General features: G+C 62.7%; 1 protein-coding gene across 2 annotated transcripts in view; it reads right to left on the bottom strand.

Moving 5' to 3' along the window:
* The window catches only part of WNT7B (Wnt family member 7B), a 48186-nt gene extending 40203 nt beyond the window's left edge, over positions 1 to 7983 (bottom strand). Inside the window, exon 1 of one of the 2 annotated variants that reach the window (XM_032345925.1) lies at positions 7425 to 7983. In XM_032345925.1, the coding sequence (XP_032201816.1) occupies positions 7425 to 7495 (71 nt within the window). In that variant the 5' untranslated portion in view covers positions 7496 to 7983. Of the gene's footprint in view, positions 1 to 3076; positions 4803 to 7424 lie in introns of those variants that run through there. The other variant, XM_032345924.1, reaches the window with a different exon arrangement.
* Between the last annotated feature and the right edge of the window lie 6821 nt (positions 7984 to 14804).

Below are 14804 nucleotides of genomic sequence, written 5' to 3'. Positions count from 1 at the left end.
CGGTTGGCACCACCAACAAAGCCACAGTGGCCGAGCCGGGAAGAGGCCCAGCCTTGGCAGGGCCGCGGTGAGCGCCCCCCACCACCCCCCACAGCCAGGTGGTCGGTGAGTAACCGCCCCGTCACCCATGACTCACTCAGCTCCCCAGAGCGGGCGGTCACCATGAGAGGCTCGTACCGGAAGACCTGGGGGGGTCACTGTAGCCAACCTCCACATCTGGGAGGAGGAGGCCAAGGCCGGAAGGGACCTGCCCAGGACAGGAGGCCAGCCTGGTCCTGGCACGAGGGCCCCAGCCCAGCTGACCACACCGCAGCCCTCTTCTGGGCCTCTGGTCCCCCACCTGCCCTCCCTGAGGCCCTCACTGACCCACCCCCCACTTCCCCCACTGGCCCCAGAAGCTTCTGTTCTGACAACAGTAGCACAGAGAAGGGTAAGGCTGGCCGGAGCTGCCTCGCAAGGGCCAGCCAAGCTCAGCATCAGGCGGGGGCTCAGGGCCCTTCCAGGCCAGCACACCCGTCCGACCCAATCAGTGGCAGGGGCCCAGGCATGCATCTGGGATTCACTATGCACGGACCACAGCCCAAGACAGGGAGCTGGGAGAGCAGCCCAGATGAAAAGGGCAGGATCAATTGTCCACCAGTGTCTGTGATCCCAGCAGTGGGATGCCTTCTGGAAAGTTCTCTGGAGCAGAAAGAATCCTCTGCCCAGGGCTCCTCCTGCCCCTGGCATCCTCGGATCCCACAGGGCCAACCTTCCTAAGTATTCCCGCCAGTAGTGAGGTGGGGTTACTGTTGACCCCCTACAGTTCTCAAAGCCCTTTTGCACGGGCCCCCTCAACGGCATCTGGGCACCAGCGCAGGGCCACCCACCAGGGTCTGCCCACCGTTCTTGCTGTCATCTGTATCCTGGGGGCCCTGCTCCCACCTGTGGCCTCCGCCACGCCAGCCCAGTACCCACCAAACGGGGCAGGAGAAACCCCAGAGCTCCCGCTCTGGCTCCTGGGAACAGCGAACTGAATCTCTAGTCAGGAAAGCCTGGCATCAGGGCTTCCCCCCAGGGGGTGGGGGCTGAAGGTCAGGTTGGGCTGGCGCTGAGCAGCTATTCACCGAAGGCAAGGCTGGGAGCAGGGTCTGCTTTGCTGCCCCTAACCCCCTACCCTGGAACCCAGCACTGGCCCAGGAACATTTGGAAAACCGTCGCCTTTGGAGAATTTCTCCCAACAAAGCTGGCAATGAACACGCAGGGAGCAAGCCCATGTGGGCACAGATGGTAATCACTGCAGCCCTGGATGGCGGAGCCGACCCGGAAGGAAACCCTGGGGTCTACACGCACACACGGCCCACCACCTGTCCCAGAGCCCCTCACGGCCGCCGCTGCTGTTCTCTGCAGCTCCTGAGCCTGTCGCCCAGCTCCTCCTCTCCGATACCCACTCTAGACAAGCGCCAGAGTTCTCCTGGTTTCCTACCCCTGCACACCTCCCCATTAATGCCAAACCGCGGCCAGCTGGCTCCAAAAATGATTTCTGTAGGCCTATAGCTGCTGATTGTCTAGCTTAAGATTGAGATGGGAGGGGGTGTTCAGAGGAGGGGGAGGCTTTCCACCTCTGACCTCTGAGAACTAGAGGCTGGGATTCCAAGCCCCCCTTGGTTGATTCATTTCCCAGGAGGGAAGCCGGAAGCAGGACTCTCTAGCCTGGAGCTTTCCTAGCCTGATTTCCCCAAAGATCAGTCGGTCCCAATCCGGCCCCTTTCCCTGCCTGGGGCCGCCGGTCCTCCCCCTCCCACCTTCCCCAGGCGATCCCTCTGCAGCCGGGCTGCCCGCCGGGCCTGGAGCGCTCTCTGCGCCCGGACCTTGTAATTATGTCCCACAGCCCGGGAAACCGCGGGCCTCGCAGCATCTGGCTGCGGTTGCGAACTTTTGTTTCAAGATGCGCGACTATTTATAGAAGGAAAACTGGTAGGATAGTAATTTCCTAGGAGTTGGAGGAGAAATTGGCTGCGCCTCTATTAAAAGGGGGTGGGGGCACGGCGATTTATTAGGACTGCGGCCGCGCGGGAGGTGGGGGTGGCGCGGGGAGCGGGAAGGCAGCGCCTGCCCCCTCTGGCCGCGTTAGGCGACCCCGGACGTGGCCCGCGTGTAAAGGAGGGGGAGGAGGAGGGGAGGAGAAGGGGAGGGAGAGCTAGCTCTGAGGTTTAATCAGTAGCATCCAGCTTAAATTCCCCCAAACGGCGGTTCCATAAATCAAACTTCTTTTTAAATCGGAGGCCAGAGCATATGCGTCCCATTAGGAATCGGGCGAAGCCACTGCTGCGCCGACGCGCCCCCTCGGCTCCCTGGGCCAGGTCGGGCCCTGCCTGGAGCTTCCCCGAGCCCGGTGGGCGCTGCCGGTCCCGACGCACACGCGCGCCCACGCTCCGCGCGCTGCCTTGGCCGGGACACCCGGGCGCACCTCGGCCGACCGCAGGCTCGCTGCGCGCGTCCCCCTCGCCGCCAGGTGAGGAGTGGGCAGTGGCTGGGTCGGGCAGCTCAGCGCCGCGGGGAAGGCGCGAGAAGCCGCAGCCACCACCAAGGACAGCTCGGGCGCTGTCTGGTGGGGCGCAGAGTGCACGTGTGCACCAGTGTGTACGCGGGGGGAGCGGGTGTGTGCGCGCGGCTCTCTCTCGAGGGCGGCCCAGGCGGGCCGGCCCCGCGAATTTATAAAGGGAAGGGAATGCCGCTGGTCCGGGACTCCGGTGGGACAGCGCAGGGAATCCCCGCGCCGCCGCGCGCCCTCCCGCCGTCGCGCTCGGTGCGCGCAGTCTGGGCCACCCGAGCAGAAGGGCCTCTGGCGAGCCACGTTCTCTCTGACCCCAAAGCCGTAACTTCTCACTGCTGCAGCCGCCCCCAAGTCCTCCCCCTCGGCGCTTTAGGCAGACGAAGACACCCAAAGTCCCAGCCTACCGAGCGCGTCGGGCACCCGGTGCCCCGCCCAGGGACTCCACTGCCGAGTTTCCTACCCGCCCGGCTCCTGCGCCGGAGGCCGAGGAGAGGGCTTCCTCCACCCCTGCCCGCCCCGCGCGCGGCCCGCGGCACTCACAGGTAGCTGCCGCTGGACAGGATGAGAAAGATCTGCGGGCAGTACACCGACAGGAGCGCGCCGCGCGGCGACAGCAGGAGCATGGTGGGCCGGCGCTCCTGGAAGGGCTTGGCGGGCCCGGCGGGCAGGGCGCCGGGGCCAGCTGAGGCCGGGGTCTCCGCGGCCTTCCCCGAGGTGGGGCGACGACGCCAGGCGCTAGGGACCCCGGCGCGCGGGCCCCAGAGCAGGATTCGTCCGTGCCCCGCCGCCAGGGCCGAGCATCGCGCTGGGGCTGGGGCTGGGGCTGGGGCCGCGGCGGGCGCTTCGGCTGGAGCGCGGAGAAAGGGGACGGGCAGCGGGTGCGCCTCGGCGGCTGTCTGGCCCTCCGTCCGTCGATCGGTCGGAACCGGCTCTGTCGCTCGCTCTGGCTCAAGTCTCCAAGTCTCTCGAGGCGCGCAGCTGCCATTGGACGGGCCGCCCCTACATCCGCCTCCTCTGCGGGCGGGTTTTTTAAAGGGGAGGCTGACCAGAGCGTGCGACAGGAGCCGCCCCCAGGGCTTGCCCAAACTGCCTTGGCCCGTATCCCCCCCACCTCCCCGCCCAGCTTCAGCGAACCACACAGCTCCCGCCGGCTCTGGAAGGTGCACCTGGGGGGGGAGGCACCTCGGCGTAACTGCGCGGGGGCGTGCGCTCCTCTTGGGGGGCTGTGCTCGGTAGTCTGTTCTCGCGTTCGCATACATGTGCCTGCATGTGCCTGCGTGTGCCTGCGTGTGCCTGCGTGTGCCCGCGGGAGCGTGGGCGCGTCTGTGAGGGCGCAGGTGTGTGCGCACAGACGCACTGTGGGTGCTGAACCTTCGCCCGCGCGCGCCCCTGGGTTTGGTTAGGCGGGCTGCGAGTCGCACACGCTCACCCCAGACAACCAGGCCGGGTCCGGCAGGACTCACCTGTGCACATGCGCACTGGTGTCTCTGTAGGGTTCTGCCTCCGCGCCTCTTTGGAGAGGCAGTGAAAGGGCACCCCTAATTGGTTCATGGAGAACCCCAAATTTGGCTTCCCCCTCTCGCTTCTTTTGCTCTCCTTTGTCGGGTCGATTGGGGGAGGTGTAGGGAGGAGCAGATTCACAAGGACCCACTTCCTAAACAATTCTTCCCGTGATTTTTTTAAAAGCCAGAAACCCACTTCTTATTTTGAGGTTTTGAGTCCCACCTCCTGCTGTGTGCCACGCCTAGCTATATACGGATGATCTTGCAGAGACAGTGCGGACCCTGTCCGCGGAGCACAAGGCAGGGATGAGGCCGAGAGGTCTGTGCGGATATGGCCCGTGGTCCAGGGATGGGGCATTTCCCACCTTCTAGACGCGGCCTGGAGATTCCTGCCCAGCATCCAGACGCAGGGGGCTGCCCCTTCACCTTCATCCCGCCGGACCCCTCTGCCTCTCCCAGGGCGGGAATGGAGCAGGGCTGAGAGTGCCTGGATTCCAATGGCTTGTCCCTGCCCTGGCTTGGGCTTCCCCGAGGGCTGGAGGCTGTTCAGTCCAAAAGTGAGGAACCGTGACTCCCCAAAGCCATTTGTTTTGAAATTGCTCAAAACCTGAGGCAAACCTCCTCTTGGGGCCCTGATCCCCAAAGGTGTGGTGAGGCCCCAGTTCTCCCTCCCTGCTGGTGTGGAAGCTTCCCCCAGGGTTCCACATCTGTGTGCTGGCTGCTTGTGCACAAGTGGGGGAGGTTCCCGGTGCGCCTTCACAGACACGCACACACGGGCCTGGGTGGGGAGGGGGGAGGGCATGATCACGAGTATCCCTCTGTGCATGTCCCAGTGCACGCATCTCTGACACTGGCTTGGAACTGCTGTGGCCTTAAAATCCACCACCTGGAGGAGTCCCCAGGGTGGTGAGACCGAGGTCATTGACAGAGACGGCAGCTGGGCTGGTGAGCACAGGTGTTTACTGGGGCCCCACCTCTCCCCCCAGGGCACAGGCACCAGGACAGACATTCCTTTGCAGTACCCCGAGAAGGATGAGGACTAGAAGGACGTGCTACTGTGACCCCACTTTTCAGATGAGGGAGGCAGACTGGGAGATTAAAGCGCCCATCCAAAGCCACCAATGAAAGTGAGGGAAAGGAATGAAGCCCAAACCTTATCCTGGATGTACTTCATTCCCAAGTCATTAACCCCTCTGGTCACATCTGGGCCCAACTGCCCCCCACCCCCCCACCCCCGCCTTGTGCAACCAAGATGGCTTGCAAAGACAGCAAGCCACACTCCCCCCACCCCCACCCAGCAAGGTGGGCTGCAGGGGCTGTGTAGTGACCCAGGTGGAGTCCGCTCCCCTCAGTGGATCCCAGTGGATCCCTAGCTTTCCCGGACATGGTTCTGCAGGGTGTATGGAGCCTTGGTTTTCTCCTCTGACCCCAGGAACATGTGTTTCAGGCGGCACAGCAGGGGAAGGAGCTGCCCACCCTGGGGTCCCTGAGTGGAGGCAGAAGGCAGCATCTGGCTCTCTTGCCGGCTCCCAGAGAGGCCTGCACACAGGCTGGGTCTCCCTCCCTTGTCTCTCTCTACTCAGACACAGGCCACCATCGTGTTCAGGATGGCCAGAGCCACAGTCCCATTTACAGACCAGAGAGGGAAGCTGCTTTGTGTCTGGGGGTCAGTAGGTCCATCACACAGGCCTCTCAGCTCTGCAACCAGCCCTGGGAGCCCAGGATGGGCACCACCTTGAGCCCTTTTTGCTGCCTGGGGTGGGGAGGGAAAGGTCCTGGAGCGCTTCCCACAAGCTGGGGGGTGGAGGGCTGTTCTTTTGGATGACTCCTGTCGAGAAATGGGTGCCGGTGCTAGGAGGAGGGGTCCGCGGTGGAGGCCAGAGCCAGTCCCAGCTCTGCCTCTTACTCTTGGGGACTAGTGACTTGGCCACCCTTGCTCAGTTTCCTGATCCTTAAAATGGGGACCTAACCCTAGGATGGCCAGGAGCGGACAAGGCCTTAGTGCTGAGGACCAGGGAGAGCCTCAATATGCCCATGACTTTGGGGGCTCTAGGGAGAGACACTGCAGGGCTGCTGGGTTCCGGACACAGTGCCTCCCTCCCCACCCCCAGCCCCTGGCGGACGCAGCGCAGCTCCCTCACCTCCATATGGAACACCCAAGAACACAGCCTGCACAGACCAACAGTAAACAGAGCCACCAGCAGCCCTAGGCTCACCAGCCCAGGCCTGCAGAACTGAGGCTAGGGCAGGGTCTTCCCGCCCTGCCTCTGCAGTCCCAGGCCTCAGTCCCTGCCCGCTGGGCCTCAGTTTCCCCATCAATAAAATGGCGGACGGGGCGACCGAGGGACCGGCGATAAACGGAGGTGATGATTCTCAGGTGGTGCTTCTAACCTCCCAGCCTGGGACGCCGTGTCTCCGCCTCCCCACGGCCTGTTCACCGCCTGTGCTCCGGCCAGAGGCCGCCACTGGCTCACAGTAGGGGCGCAAGGCGCGGCTGGGCGCGGGCGGTGGGCGACCCCCGCCCCAGCGAGGTGCACCGCACCCCCCTTCACGGTCACATCGCCCCCCCAACCCCCACTTCGAGCAGGGCCGAGACAGCTTCTGTCTAAAGGAGATCGCAGCCCAACAGGTAAGGACTCGGCTGGGTTCAGGAATGTGGAAATACGACTCGGAGCTGCTACTGCAGCGAGCAGTGAGCCCGGCCCGCCGGGCCGCGCGAGGGGGAGCGCGGCGAGAGGGGGCCGGGCCGAGGGCCCAGGGCGGGCGGGGGCTCGGGCCCCGGACCGAGCCCGAGGCGCCGGGCCCGCCGCGCGGCCCATCCCGAGCCAGCCGGACGAGTTGTCAAGGCAATTTCAACACGTCCGGGTGATGGATAGGGTCGAAGGGCCCGGGCAGGTGCCCCGGCCCGGCGGGCTCGCGGCCCGGGTGCTCGCCCCCCGCCCGCCCAGGCCTCCCCGGCCGCCCGACGCCCCCGGCTCCTGGCCCCGGCGCGCCCTCCAGACGGCGAGCGCTCGGCCCGGGCTCGGCGCCCAGCGCAGCCCGGGGGAGGGAAGGCGCGTCCCACCCCCAGGGCCTGGAGCCCAAACAGGTGAAAGTACGCGCCGGGCACGCTCGCCGCTACCCGCGAGCCTGGCCGCCGCCGCCTGCGCGCCCCGCTCTCCTTCCAGCGGCCCGGACTCGGCGCACTTCGGGAGTACCTGCCGTTCGTGGCGTTTGGGGGCGTCTCTGCTGGGCCGGGGCGAGGGTCCGACACGCAGGCCAGCCCCGGATCCCCAAGAGCCTCCTGTACTTCCTCGGGCCCTAGGTCTCCGCCGGGACCCTCTGGAACCGGTTCCTCCTGGCTGCCCCTACCCGGGGCTACGGCCCCTGCCCGCGGGGATACTCACCCGAGCTTCACGTAGAGGACGCCAAAGCAGAGAAACACGTAGAAAATCCACTTGCGAAAGTTTCTGTGCATGATCCAGGGAGGGGGGCTGCGCCATAGACAGCGGCGGCCGGAAGGGACGCGCGAGCGGGGCGGGGAGCCGGCAAGGGCAGGGGGCTTCGGTGAACCGCTCTCAGCCAGCGCTGCGGCTCGGGCGGCCGGCGACGCGCGAGCACTCGGCGCGCGCTGCCACCATGGTGAGCCCGGGGCGCCGCTGCCTCCGCCGCCGCGTGCGCCCGGGGAGTGACCTGGGCCGGGAACCGCGACCTCGGAGCAGGGCTGAGAGATCGCAGGGCCCGACGAGCGCCGGCGGGGGCCGGGCCGAGCTCTGCGGGCGGGCGCTGCCTCCACTGGGCGCAGCCGCCTGGGGCCGTGCGCGCCTCGCCGAGCTCCGCCGCGGCCAATGTGTCCGCACTTGTCCGCCTCCCCAGGTGACTCGCGGCCCCGGCAAGCGAGCTGCGAGAGAACGAGCGCGCCCCAGGTAGGAGGATCCGCCTCCCGCCCGCCCTCCTCGCTCGCCGCGCGCTCTCTCTCCCTCGATCCCGGGCTCTCCCCTCCCTTTTCTCCTCCCTCCCCCGTGACACACAAACACATCCACCCCCCCCCCAACATACACACCCCTCCCCAGGCCCGCTCCCTTCCAAACGGCCTCCTGGGACTGGTCAGGAGGAGGGGAACTGGGTGTGCGGAGTTGGGCGGGGGTGGGGGGGTAGGGGCGCAGGGGAGGGTACGTCTCGGAAGAGACACCTGCGGTGGGCCTGGCCTCGACGCTGGCAAGGGGGTGGGGGTGGGGCGCGGGGGGAAACGTCTGGTACAGGTCGCAGTGCCCACTCTCTTCCAGTCTCTAGTGCGGGGGAGGCAGAGACCACCCACCCCCATAGGCGTTCTTGGCGGGCTTCCCCTTCCCCCAGCAATTATACACTTGGGGTCCTCCTGGGCCACACCCTTAGCCCAAGTATCGCTAGCTCCCTTACAGACCTCCATGGAGCCCTCCTCCAGCACTGCTGCCAGGAGACTACCCCAGAGGGGACAGGGAAGGGACAGACAGGCCTAGACTGATGCAGGCGGATGGCTCGCCAGTCATCCTGTAGAAGCCATTGGACTAAGCACCATGATGGGGGTGGATAGGAGGATGTTGAGGGACCCCGTTGGCTTTAGGAGAGGCTCCCCACCCCCAGGGGTTCCCTGCTTCGCCTCTCCCACTGCATCTGCTCAGTCTCCTCTGCAGTGCCCAGCTCAGTGTCCACGTTCAGAGCCGAGAACTCCAGGTCTACCTGGCTGCAGCGCCTTGCACACCCCCAGCGGTCCTGCTTGGCACAGCCCTGGGCAAGTGGGTGGCCATCGGGCAGACCCTGTCCCAACAGAGCTCTGTCTTTCCCAAGGGGCGAGCCAGGGACCAGCCACCTAACGGCTGATCTGGCCAGGTTCCTCTGCTGTTCCGCGAGTTCTCAGCCCTGGACTCCGTCAAGCCACTCTTGGAGGAGTGCATGGAACTGGGAAGCGCTTAATTCCCGAGGGCCAGTGAGAGGGAGACTCGCTGTGGTGGGCATAGGGCAGGGGCAATTGTTTCCAGCCACCCTGAGTCCCACCTCGCCAAGCCCCAGCTGGGGGAAGCCTAACTCAGAACCTACTTACTTGCACCCCTGCGTTCCTGCTCAACTCCCCGCCCCACTCCCTCTTAATCCTTCTCAAGTCCCTAAACCTTGGCGCGCAAGCGATTCCTCGGCCCCTCGACTGGAGGCCAGGCGGATGGGGAGGGTTCCCAGGTGGAAACGTCGGTGAGTTAATCACAGGCAGGCAAACTGAGGCACAGAGAGACGTGGAGGGACCGTGTCAACCTCGCTCAAAGTGTTCCTTGCGCCCCGGACATCCCGTTCAGTGAGAATGGGGAACGGAGCGCTGCGACCGGAGGAGGCGAGGAGCCCTACCCGCCGGCGGCAGGAGCGCGGCCCGCTGGGGGCGGGGAGCGGCGGGAGGAGCCGGCGCGCGGGCGGATGCTGCCACCCGGCGGCGACACCGCGGACGCTCGGAGGGGGCGTCCGAGCCCGCACTGCGGGGCCCGGGCGTCGCGGGCCGCCGGGCCAGGCCGGACGCCGGGCTGCGAGGCGAGCGGTGTCCCCGACCCGATTAGAGTCCGCGGACCGCCCCGCGGCCCCACAGCCCCGGTCCCAGCGTCCGTCCGTGCGGCGAATCCTCGGGAGCTGCGCGGCGCCGGCGGGGCTTCCCTGCTCGGGTCTAGCGACCGCGCCGCACCCACCGCCGCCCACCCCGGTCCGATGCGGGCCTCGGGTCGAGCTGGCTCCGGAAGCAGCCGGGCAGGGTGCGGTAGGGCGGGGAGAAGAGAGAGTTGCGGCGGGTGAGCGGGCGGGACCCCTGAGTTCGCTTGGTCCCGACCTGTCGCTCTGTGCCTCAGTTTCCCCGCGAGGACCGGACGTAGAGCAGAGCCTCTCCAGACCCGAGGGACCGTGTCGCAGCGTCGTGCTGCCCCCTGCTGGCCGCGTCTGGCAGGCGGCGCGGGGCAAACGTCGGGAGGGCCGGTATGGCGGGGCTGGGTTCAAGACCTCTAAGTCGCTTCCTCAACAGTCTGTGATTCCTCCTCCGTGTCTCCAGGGGAGTCTCTGAATAGCTTCAAGGTTGGGGGAATCTGGGGTGGGAAAGCTCTACGAATCCCCTTCCCGTGTGTGTTTGTGTTTGTGTGTGTGGACGGGTGCACACCCTCATGTACATACCAAAACACCAAACTAGTTCCTGCCCCAGGGCCTTTGCACTGACCGTCCCTTCTAGCGCAGCGCTCTTACCCAGGTTCTGTGTGACCCCAGCGTAAATATCACAAATCAGAGGGGCCCACACATTCCTCTTCCCAAACATATTCACTGGTATTCTCTATCCTAACAATCTGCTGTTCCCTTTGTGACATTGAAGACAATATGCCATTACTTGCTCCCTGTCTATCACTAGCCTATAAGCTCCATGGGCCCATCTTCACATCTGCTTTGGTTCTCACTCAGTCAAGTGCTCAACAAGCAGTTGTCGAAGGAACAGATGATTTTCCAGGAGGCAGCCGACATCCACAACCCATAATGTTACAAGCCATGGAGAGCAGGGACTGGACATCGAGTCCTTTCAACCTTGAGACGGGGCTCAAGCACCATCTCCAGCATTGGCCACACCCTGTTCTTGCTGCCTTTCTCCTGCCTTGCTCTTGAGTCTTTTTACTGGCTTCAATGTCAAGTGTTTCCTGAGCCCCCACAACTCAGGTTACACTGAGTGTGTGTTGGGCACAGTCTAGACAAGGAGCGGGTCCCCAGCTGTGGGACCTCACACAGCCTTGTGCAACGGAGTTATCACACTTATTGCATAAAATGAGGAACCAAGATGGAGAAGGAAGTGCTTGGCCAAGGTCACACGGTTGGTGAAGTTGGGACTCGAACCCAGGTCCATCAGGCTCAGACACTGGGCTCCTTCCACTGCACGTCTCAACCACCAGGGAGACGGGGTCTGTGCCCCTGGAGTGGAAGATATGGGGCACACCGCCCCCATCCTGATGCGGGGAATCCCTAGTTCAGTGAGGGAGCACGGTGTGGGACGAGGCCCAAAGAGAGCAGGCCCAGAGGAAGGTCCCAGCAGCACTGGGCAAACCCCTGGGGTAGTGAGGTACATGAGAAGGGCCTGGAAAGGAACAGATTTGTGGTAATGGAATTTCTAATGGCCCCCAAAAATGTCCCGCCCTAATCCCTGGGACCAGGAATATGACAACATATCACACCCATTCCTGTACATGGCAAAGGTGTGATAAGGTTACGAATCAGTTGACTTTGAGTTCATCAAAAAGGATCATCCCAGCACACCTGACCTAATCCTTCCCACCCTTAAAAGCAGAGAATATTCTCGTGGCCTCATGGCAAGGAATGCAGATGGCTTCTAGGAGCTCAGAGCAGCCCCTGGCTGACAGCTGCAGTGGACTGGGGACCTCAGGCCTACAGTCACAGGACCTGAATTCTGCCCCTAAGCCACCAGCTGAGCCCCTGCCCTGTCCACATGTGGGTTTCCACGTTGTGAAACCCGGAGTGGAGAATCAGCCACGCCTCGCTGACCTTCTGAGCACAGAACTGTAGGGTCACAAATGCATGTAGTTTTAAGGTGCTACGCTGTGGAGATCGACCACACAGCAGTATGAAACCAGTACAGTATAATTTGGACATGCAGAGATAGGGAAGCGGAAATCCAAATGATCGAACCACATGAGCAAGGGCTGCTGGGTGCTGGGAAGTCATGGAGCAAAGTAAAACATGAAACCAGAAGGAGACGGAGGCTCAGACAGAGAAGCCCGAATGCCATGCCGAGGAGCACGGACTCAATTTCAAGGGCACTGGGGAGCTATTGAAGATTTACAAGGGAGAGAGACCTACCCGAAGTGGGCCCTGAATGGAGTGTCCCCAGCTTGCCTGAGCAGCCAACCCCTAGGATGACTCCAGACCTACTTCTGCAGGATGGTCCTGGGGAAGGGGCCTGGGAACCTGCGTGTTTAGTAAACACTCAGGTGACTTCGGAGATCAGCACATTTGGGGAACGCTCCTATTGGACAAATACAGAAACAGTTGAATATTCCGAGCCCACATCCCAGATCTTCTCTGTGCACGAGGTTTTCAAGAGCCCCTGTCGGGGGGTGATGGTTGTGGGGAGGAGCCCCCCTTGGTGGGAGGGCAGAGCACCTTCTGGTGAGTGGGAACCAGAGCCCATCTGGGAGAACAGGCTGAGGGAAACAGATGAGCTCCAGCGGAAGCCTGAGAGAGCCTTCCCAGGAGTCCTCCTGACCGCCCCAGTGTGCCTCCGACGGCTCCCCCGGAGAAGGGCGGACCGAGACCGAGCTTCCCCCTCTCCCTGGGGGTGGTGGCGGAAAATGAGGACCCCCCCCCCGCCCCCGGACAAGTCCTGGAGCTTCACAGGACTGCACAGGTGCCCAGGGGCCCCGAGTACTAGAAGGAGTGAGCGCCTGGAGCCAGCGTCTGTCGTCACGAACAGAACGTGCAGCCCACCCTGCGACTTCTGACCTCCGCGGAAGTTCCAGATCCGGGATGTGAGGTGTCTGCCGGCGGGCTCAGGGCCACCTTGGAACAAACTTGCTGCTCAGCTCAAATGTGGCAGGGGTCAGGTTGGCCCCTGCAGAGGCAAGCATCACCCATTGTTACCTTGGTGACAGGCTGTCCTCCGCCTGTCTCAACAATCAGGTGGGTGTCACTGCCTAAACTTCTGGCAGACGGAGGCGCAGAGAGAACCTCACCAACCCGGGCTGAACTGTGATTCGAGAGAGAGATGAACCTTTCCTGTATCATCCCCTATGGCGGGGAAGTTGTTACAGCGGCTGGCCTGACTTACCCTGACTGATGCGGACCTCGCCTGCCTGGCCATGCAGGCTGACTCTCCCCGACGTGCCACTTGAACCCAGGGAATCAACAACTTGGCCTCGGGGGCAGGAGACATGGCCTAGAGCCCCTGTTCAGACTTCCAGCTTAGAGTGGCTTCTGACGAGCTGCCCCCATTGCCCACTAACACAGCTACTGCAAGACAGAAAATAAAAGTCCAGGCAAAGCCCCGTAGTCAAGGATGGCTTGGAAGCGGGTCATCTACCTTCAGTCATCAGAGGCCTGCACCTGCCCCCAAAGGGAAGTCAGATCGTTATGGGGGAGGGAAAGGAGGGCAAACTGTCCCTGTTTAGCTCTGAGACTTCCCACCCCGGCTTTTGCAAGTCAAAGTGAGGGTCTAAGAAAAGCAAGGGAGGAGTTGACCGTGTCACGGCGCGATGGAGAGAGAACTGGCGCCACCTGCTGGATGAAGGCCACGGGCTGGGGGAGCCGGAGACAAAAGGACGTGGGACTCTGGGGATTTGGGGCCAGAAAGGCAGAAGGGGGGGCGGGGGAAGGACTAGGGGCCAGCACTAGGAGAACACTTGGGGACAGCGGGGGCCGGACTTTGAAGAGTTGCTTGGACACGCTTCAAGAGAATGCCACATGCTTGCCCGGGAGAAGGACTTACTATTCAGAGGAATGACCAACCATCCCAGGACAGAGGGGGTCCCCAGGATGAGAGACTTCCAGTTCTAAAACCATACAGTCCCAGGAAAGCCAGGCCACGTTGGTCACCCTACTACAGTACCTCTTGTTCTCATTGCTTCGGATCCGGAACCTTCCACCAGTTCCCAGCACCTGCCAGCACATGATCCATGAACGGTCCATCAGAAAGACGTCTGTCTGCCTGGGACCCAGGATTTCCACTCCCTCCCAGATGTCCCTGTGCAAACAACTTCCCCTCCTTCTTTTCAATGACCCAGGACACTCAGAAGCCCCACAGGACAGAGGGTGGGAGCAGCGATGGGCAGCAGGTATGGAAAGAAAGAAAAGTGCTCCTATTGGTATTTGAGTGGGAGCTGGCCTCAGTGAAAATCACCCTGAGGGCTCCACACACCACATTTGCGGAGGGCAGTTAAAGCCCTCCTCAGGCTCTAACTTTTTGCTCCCACCCCGAAAGGAAAGATGAAAATGGGTGACCCAAGTCCTGAGAGTAAGAATTTTGATAAGAACTGTACTAATCCAGGATGCGGCAGACGTCTTTCGTAAAGGACCAGACAGCAAAGCGCTCTGGCTTTACGGCATGCAGTCTTCTCTAACACGTCCACTTTCTTTACAGCTCTGTAACAGCGTCAAACCCACTCTTAGCTTGGGCATTTGACCCCAGGCCAGGGCTCGCTGACCCCTGAATTAGTCAGACTTTTGCCATCACAGATAACAGAAGCCACACTGTAAGGAATGGAAAAGGAGAACCAGCGATTCCTGTAACTGGAGCTTCCAAGGCAAGGGGAGCTTCAGGTACAGCTGCATCCAGGGCTCAGATGAAATTGCCAGTGATTTCTGTTTCTCCTGCCCTTGGTTCTGCTCACCTAGAAGTTAGCCTCAGCCTCAGGCAGTCCCTCTCCACCCTGCCCAGTGGCCTCTGCCAGCTCAGGCCTCCGTCTTGGCACTCACAACGGCGAGGAAAAGAGCTCCCTTTCCTGCCTTCGAGCAGCACCACAAGATGGCCTGTCGCTGCTTGTGTGTAGTCTGGACTGGGTCATGGGCACTGTGGTTGCAGCGGGAAGCATGGGCCTGGGTCCCATGGGGTTTTGGAACCCAGGCTGGGGTCATTCTCATCCAGAAGGCACAGACTCAGAAAGGGGGAGCAGCGGCCCCTCGAGGAAGATGTGAGGAGGCGAGTGAGTGCCAGGCAAGAGGAGAACCAGAGTCCACCACGCAGCACAAATGTTCCACTTAACACAAACGTACAGGACAGGATCCATTCATTCATTCAG

The sequence above is a fragment of the Mustela erminea genome, chromosome 6 (genome assembly GCF_009829155.1).
Source record: "Mustela erminea isolate mMusErm1 chromosome 6, mMusErm1.Pri, whole genome shotgun sequence".
NCBI lineage: Eukaryota > Metazoa > Chordata > Mammalia > Carnivora > Mustelidae > Mustela > Mustela erminea.
The sequence above is the reverse complement of the archived record's forward strand: the minus strand, read 5'-3'. Positions and strand labels throughout refer to the sequence as shown.